The sequence below is a fragment of the Hypomesus nipponensis genome, chromosome 26, assembly GCF_054491055.1.
Source record: "Hypomesus nipponensis isolate SF chromosome 26, ASM5449105v1, whole genome shotgun sequence".
Taxonomy (NCBI): Eukaryota; Metazoa; Chordata; class Actinopteri; order Osmeriformes; family Osmeridae; genus Hypomesus; species Hypomesus nipponensis.
The window spans coordinates 2,514,493-2,521,667 of NC_140386.1; the positions used below are offsets into that span (position 1 = coordinate 2,514,493).

General features: G+C 44.1%; 1 protein-coding gene across 1 annotated transcript; it reads left to right on the plus strand.

The window, feature by feature from the left end:
* The first annotated feature begins 2,723 nt into the window (after positions 1-2,723).
* On the plus strand, positions 2,724-4,587 carry hes1 (hes family bHLH transcription factor 1). Its single transcript, XM_084692695.1, has 4 exons — positions 2,724-3,079; positions 3,217-3,312; positions 3,457-3,544; positions 3,781-4,587. Exons 1-4 carry the CDS (start codon positions 2,972-2,974, stop codon positions 4,287-4,289), a joined length of 801 nt encoding a protein of 266 aa, XP_084548821.1. The 5' UTR covers positions 2,724-2,971; the 3' UTR covers positions 4,290-4,587.
* Positions 4,588-7,175: the final 2,588 nt, after the last annotated feature.

The following is a 7,175-nucleotide window of genomic DNA, read 5'->3' on the forward strand; positions in this document are numbered from 1 at the left end:
TATTAATTTGTGTTAATATCTAGTGTAAAACACTAGATATCTGTTTCAGTGGTAAAGCTGTTTCAGTGCTGGCTGTGTGATAGTGGAGCTGACACACAGCAGCAGGCAGTACTCCTGAGACAGACTGCGACCAGGTGCAGCCGATAAGACTCTAAACTCACTGGAAAAGGGAGTGACTGAGACCCAGGGCGCTGAGGCTCGATTCGGTGCAGGAACCTCTTGCAACATGAGCGTGAGAAAGTCATTCAGGCAGAGAGGGTTCCAAAACCTGCACTTTCTTGTCTTCTCAACATCAATACATTTGTTTTGGAACTCTTGTCAGTGCCTTTGTGCAAGACGGAATTAGTCAGGTGTTAGAGGCAAACAATTAGACATGCTATTGGTGTGCATTATACCTTGCACAGGTGATGCAACATTTTACGAAAGTGCATCCGTTTCTAAATATTTTCTTAGTTTTTCACAGACTTTTTTGCATCCCTTCTTGGCAGTGGACATTTGTATTGTATGCTTAACAAGGAATACCTTTTGTGTGCTTGTGATTAATAGAAAAAAAATAGAAAGAAGAGAACTGTAAATTAATAGTCATGAGTAAAGAGAGGATAAGATACGTGGAAAGAGCAGTTCTTATGTCCCTATGGAGAAATATTGCAATCATGTTTATGGAGAAAAGTTGGAACAGGTATGGAATATTAGGAAAAGCAGAGGTCCAACAGATGGAGAAGACAGCATGCTTGTATTTGAAGACCAAAAGCCAGAGTTGAAGTAACACAGCAGACAGCGTAAATGGAATGAAGAATTAGATGTAAATTGATGGAGATGTGTGCATGGTTGGAAAAGCATGATGGAAAGAGAGAGTGATTGTATGAGTATTGTCGGCCCTGCATGCTATTCGGCTGAGACATCTTATTTATTTAGTAAAATCTATAAATCTATAGATTTATAGATTCTATAGAAAACTAAAAATCTATATTTTGCGGGATATATTACCTTTTTAGTGTATTGTATGAAGTGAGTACATGTATTTTGGTGGTGCTCAATGGAGACTGCAGTTGTTGTGTCCCAAACAGCACTCACAATTGAGCTTATCATATCCACGATCTTGTGGGCAGCTGCGAGCAACTTCCCGCAGTTGCAGGCGGCAAGCCTAGAGGAGCAGTGCTTTCCGTCGCTTGCGCGCCACGTGTCGCGGGCTCCGGAACAGCTGGAGATCCCGCCCGTGAAGCTTCACCTACTAAGTCCGTAAAGGAGCGGACACAGTGCGGTCTTCAACTGCTGTTTCCTAACAGAAGGAGGCCAAGACATTTTTCCAGTAATGCTGGAAATTAGATCGTAGCCTACTTAATGATAATTGGGATCGACCATTTTTGTAACATTAGTTACCTTTTGAGATATCCTTGACTATTTAGGCTAATTACCAACACTGTCTTTATATGTCTATAACTGTTGACCTATAGGCTAATAGTTTAATAAACGTTGTAACTTATGTAACTTAACATGTAACAATAAATTGGCTATAAACCTACTTCATAGACATTGTGTTTACTTTCTTGAACACCGGAACTATAGGCTACACAGAATATTATACGATTGTATGAAACTATTATAACCATTAACTTTACTGGTCATGTCTGAGTCCGTTTCTCTCTCTTTCTGTCTCTGATAAAGATAAGGAAACGAAATTATGACTTGAAATTCAACGCCCAACTGCTGCCCGACCACAGGCTCTAATCGTGTGCTCACACTGAAATATCTCTGCTTTGGCTCACATTCCGATAAGCCCGATCGAGCTCTCGGTAGGCGTGGTTTTCCCAGGCTTTTAAAACAGCAGCTGCTATTTACCTTCCCTCTAATGTAAACCACCACCACCACCACCCCCCCCCCCCCCCCCCCCCGCCCCGCAGCCAAACCTCAACCACCACCCCCCACCCCCGCCCAGCCCGACAGCCAAACCCCAACCACCGCTCATAAAACATCCTGGCACGTGCTTCACATTCACAATACTGCTCGCATGTCGACAGATGTCAAAAAGGCAAATTTGTACAGAAGTCGCACGCATTGAATAAATATTGCTTAAAACTGGATTGATTAGGACGGGAATTTGTTTTGACACTTTCAGAGAAGACTCACATTTCTATATACCACTTTTACTCTACTAGGCTATGGGTAATTACAATTTAATCTGCACTCAAATGCCATACAAGACACCATAATTACTATATCAAGTAGCCTATCCTAAAACGTTGAAGTATGCGATTTGTTTATTATTCTATATAAGTCAATATATTATAAACTATACAGTAGCCTATATGTTATGAAAGTACATTGTGAAATAAACTATCAGGATTGTTGCCATGCAGTGTGCGCTGTCTCAGATGTCTCTTCTCTGTTCGTGTTTCACTCCAGATTGGGATCAACATGCCCGGTCAAGTCAGCTCAGTGCTCGCTTTCTGCCGGGGTGGTACTAGTCGGAGGCTCAAGTGTTAATATGTAAACGGCATGATTGAAGGCAGCCCCGGTTGTGTCCTAAACCAGACCGTGCGCCATTGGCCGCCCGCTCAAACACCAAACAACCAATGGAGGGGCGCCGACCACGAGCCATCCTCCCATCGGGCCGCGTGTCCCTCACGCTGATTGGTACAAAGTTACTGTGGGAAAGAAAGTTTGGGAAGTTTCACACGAGCCGTTCGCGTGCAGTTCCAGATATAAATAAGACCCACACGAAGCCCCAAACCAGTCAGACGCATCGTCCGCTGGCAGCCGGTGATCTCAGATTCAGTGACATCCTTTAGGCTGTCGCTCATTCACGGGACACCCGTCTTCCGCATTTCAACCCAGAGCGGATTTTTGTATCAACAGGATTTGGACTTTAACAAGACACTCAGGAAGCACATTGTTGCCCGTCATTAATCGCCAGCAGTGGACCCTCTTATCAATTTGCAGTGGTGCGCTTGTGGGATATTTGTGACTCAAGATGCCTGCCGATATGATGGAAAAAAACTCGTCCTCTCCGGTGGCTGCAACACCAGCGAGCATGAACACTACACCTGATAAACCCAAGACTGCTTCAGAGCACAGAAAGGTTGGTAGGCAATGGGAGTCTAACCCGGCTGAAATTCTACTTATCTACCCTTAAACCGTAATTTAAAAAACTGAAACCTTATGACTCAAACAAGAAGCACATTCTAACAATTTCCTATACATATATTTTTTCTTTAGTCCTCTAAACCTATTATGGAGAAAAGAAGAAGAGCCAGAATCAACGAAAGTTTGGGACAGTTGAAAACACTCATCTTGGATGCACTGAAAAAAGATGTAAGTAGTGTATATTATCTTTACGAATGGCACACTAGTCTACTCATGGTATTGATGTTAGGACTTTTGGATACGATCTAAATCAGAAAACAATTCTCAGTCCTAACAATCCTTAATTATTGTTATTTATTTTATTGGGCGCAGAGCTCCAGACACTCGAAACTTGAAAAGGCGGACATCCTGGAGATGACGGTGAAACATCTCCGGAATCTTCAGAGAGCTCAGATGACGGGTAAGTCATTGGAGCTGTTTTGATTAAGCCTCAGGAAGATATATATTGTTACACTTTGGTAGTCTATTTCTACATTTGGCGCACATTTGTTATCTAATCTTGTTAGAATGAAGCTAGTCTAGTTGGAGCATCATTAACAAAAATATATATTTGACTTTACAGAATGTTTGAGAAGACCATCACCTTGTTCCTTGGTTTATAATTCAAGTAATACATATTTTGCATTTCTTCTTCAGCTGCATTGAACACCGACCCCACAGTTCTTGGGAAATACAGAGCTGGTTTCAGTGAATGCATGAATGAAGTCACACGTTTCCTTTCGACCTGTGAAGGGGTTAACACTGAGGTCAGGACACGGCTTCTCGGTCACTTGGCCAGCTGCATGACGCAGATCAATGCTATGAACTACCCTACCCAACATCAGATCCCTACTGGCCCTCCTCACCCCTCTTTTGGCCAGTCCATGGTCCAGATCCCCAGCTCTCCTCAAGCGAACGTCATGCCCATGCCTTGCAAAGGCAGCTCTCCATCAAATTTACCTTCAGACGCTACAAAAGTGTATGGAGGCTTCCAGATTGTACCTGCCACAGATGGACAGTTTGCCTTTTTGATCCCGAATGCAGCTTTTGCGCCAAATGGTCCTGTTATCCCCGTTTACGCCAACAATGTCAGCACACCGGTTCCTGTTGCGGTCTCCCCAGGCGCACCATCAGGCAATACAGACTCGGTGTGGCGACCCTGGTAAAATCACTGGACTAAACTTAAAAACTTGTTGACACTTCTCTTTTTGGTTCAATGTTACATGAGTTTGTTTGGATTGTTTTTGTATTGCAATGCGTAAATGAAAGATGTATGCACTATATTTGTATAGACTATACGGAAGTGAAGTTCATATTGAAATGAAATTTGTATTGTTTAAGTCATGTTCACTGCATTTTTATGTGAGGTGTCTATTTTTACTGTCTGATGCCAAAGATATGTCAAATGCTCTTATTTCTTCGTTTTGGAAGACAAAATAAATTTGTAAAGATTTGGAAAACAAACGTTGTTGTTTCGTTGTGTTTGTCTTCAGTGACATTAATTTGCTCTGGACATTTGCCTAGCAATTCTTTAAAGGCCTACTGATTTTCAAATTGTTATCAAATACCTATACAGCCATTTAGTCAGTTTGGTCATAAAATAATAATTATGTATGCTCTGTGGTCATTTTTTATGGTCTGTGTGTGTGAAAATGTTAAATTATTCAAAAAATCTGCACAAATGGCAGATAATTGCATTGGGATGGAACCATTTCTGTTTCATGCAAGCCCAGAAAATTAGACCAGTGATATCTTGAGGGAGTATTACAATTTAATTATTCAACTTCTAGTGTTCACTGAGATGATGTAGGCCTATTGTCAAATTAATAGGTGTATAAAAATGATAAAAGATAGAAGCACTTTGCACAAGTCTCAGACTACATTATGTTCTGAAGAAAAGTCAGAAACTACCACAAGAATTGTGATGGACTTGTAAGGCTGTACTGTTTCTGTCCATTGAGGAGCAGAAGTTCATATGCTATAACCTATAATTTTCCAGGTCTTAGCGTCCACTCATTTCTATGATCATTTCAGGACTAGCAATCATGACATGCATATCAAATGGACTGTGGACAATGTACTGAGGAAACAGACACATAAGAGAGGCAATTCAGTTAACTAGCCTATCTTTTACACTCACCTTCCTGGAGGTCAGTTGCGCCATCTAGTACACCAGGAAAGAACTGCAATCAGATCAATGAACGGACCATTGTGTTCACACACACACAGCTGCAAACTGGTCTTATTAAAGTGTTTGGCACATACAAAATGGGATCAGTAAAGAGACACAACAACAACAAGTTTTTACATGGTATATAAGAATTTGCGTAAAGGCTAGATTATGTTTTCAAGTTCTACAGTCTACATAGATAACAGGCCTTATGCGTAGATAGCAGCAAGGATAAACTTTTCAAAACAAAGATACACATTTTACAAAAGAAAGGAATTTTTGTCTCTTGATTTTTTATTTCAAGAGCTTGTAGGAAAATTGACAAGTAGCCTAGGCCTAGAATTGTTCCATTTGAATTGGTTGTCTTGGTGTCTGCACTGATGTACTGTAGAATTGCCCTAAGTTTACTTTAGTAAACTGCAACTTCAGGCTATGTTTCTATTTCATGTGCATCTTAAGAAAAAAATGTGCAATAAGATCCACTGCCTTGGTCTTGGGGCACGTCTATCGTGATGACACAAGATTTTCCTTTAACCAGCTCTGTGAAGTCCTTTTTATGGAGATGAGTGTTAGAGGTAGGATGGTTTCCATTGCTTCGTGGGAGCACTCTGCCCAGGTGTGCCCCCTCCAGCATTTCCAGTGTGGTCACTCTTCTGGGGGTGGGGGCATGTGTTTGTAATTACCAATCTGCTAAGAGGCACAAAGTGTGGATAAGTGCCATCATTTTGAATTTCCATCACACCTTTTTATAGGGGGCCAGGGATTCCAGATTTGGGCCATGTGTGTAGAGGGAACCTCAGTGTAGAGGCCAGGGCAGCTTTGGTGTGGAGGCTTGGGGTCTGCTCGGGATAAAGGTGGTGGCAGAGGTGGGCGTGGTGGGTCAGAAGTTTTTTGCGTGTGTCCGTACTCTTGGACTGGTATGTTAGTGTGCGTGTGTGTGTGTATGGGGGGGATATGTTTGTAATTTTTTCCTGCCCTCTCTTAACCACTCCAGGCTCACAGCTGGATGACATCCAGCTCCCTCCCTCCCTCCCTCCCTCCCTCCCTCCCTCCCTCCCTCCCTCCCTCCCTCCCTCCCTCCCTCCCTCCCTCCCTCCCTCCCTCCCTCCCTCCCTCCCTCCCTCCCTCCCTCCCTCCCTCCCTCCCTCCCTCCCTCCCTCCCTCCCTCCCTCCCTCCCTCCCTATTTTCCCCATTATCATGATCATTAGCAAGCCACCACCTCCCGCTCTCCTGAGCAGGGGAGCTTTACTGGGCTCTCCTCTTACCCTGCTGCAGTGGCTGCTCAGCCGGACTGACCTCACACATGTCACAACACCATCAGGGGGTTAGCTGCCATGCGTGTCCATTCACTTTTCCCACACTCCGTGCGCATGCAAGAACGATAGGAGGGAGGGACAAATGTAGGGGGGAAAAAAGTCCCTCCATGCTTCCTCCTTGCTCACTAAGTGCTACCATATGGTGCAATCTTTCTTTCCCTGTGTCTCTCTTCTCTCCCTTCCTCTGTCTTTTTCTCCTTCTCTCCCTTTCTCTGACTCTCTCATTCTTGTTCTCCCTTTCCCTCTCCCCATCCCTCTAACAGCCCGTCACTGGGGCTGCCTTTGATTGCAGCCCAGACAAGCGAGAGCTTTATGATTTAAGCCTGGGGCTTGCTGTACCAAGCCCTGGATTCATTTTGAAGCCAAACACTGCCCCCCCTCGCCTGCTTCGCCCCCTTCCACTCCCCCTCCCCCCACACCCCTCCTGTAGTTGCAGGGGAAGGCTGTTTTCTGGCAGGAAATGAATAGCTCCCAGATGAGCACAGGAACCTGAGAGGTCGTGAGAAAGAGGCGAACCCCCCTCGGCAGGCCCGGCCTGCTGCCAGCCGCCGGGGGAATGTGTGTG

Bases quoted from the DNA above. Each gene is read 5' to 3' on its own strand.
- hes1 (XM_084692695.1), top strand. From the start codon at position 2,972: ATGCCTGCCGATATGATGGAAAAAAACTCGTCCTCTCCGGTGGCTGCA. The intron at 3,080-3,216 runs GTTGGTAGGCAA...TTTTTTCTTTAG, and splicing joins CTGCTTCAGAGCACAGAAAG to TCCTCTAAACCTATTATGGA. The intron at 3,545-3,780 runs GTAAGTCATTGG...TTTCTTCTTCAG, and splicing joins TCAGAGAGCTCAGATGACGG to CTGCATTGAACACCGACCCC.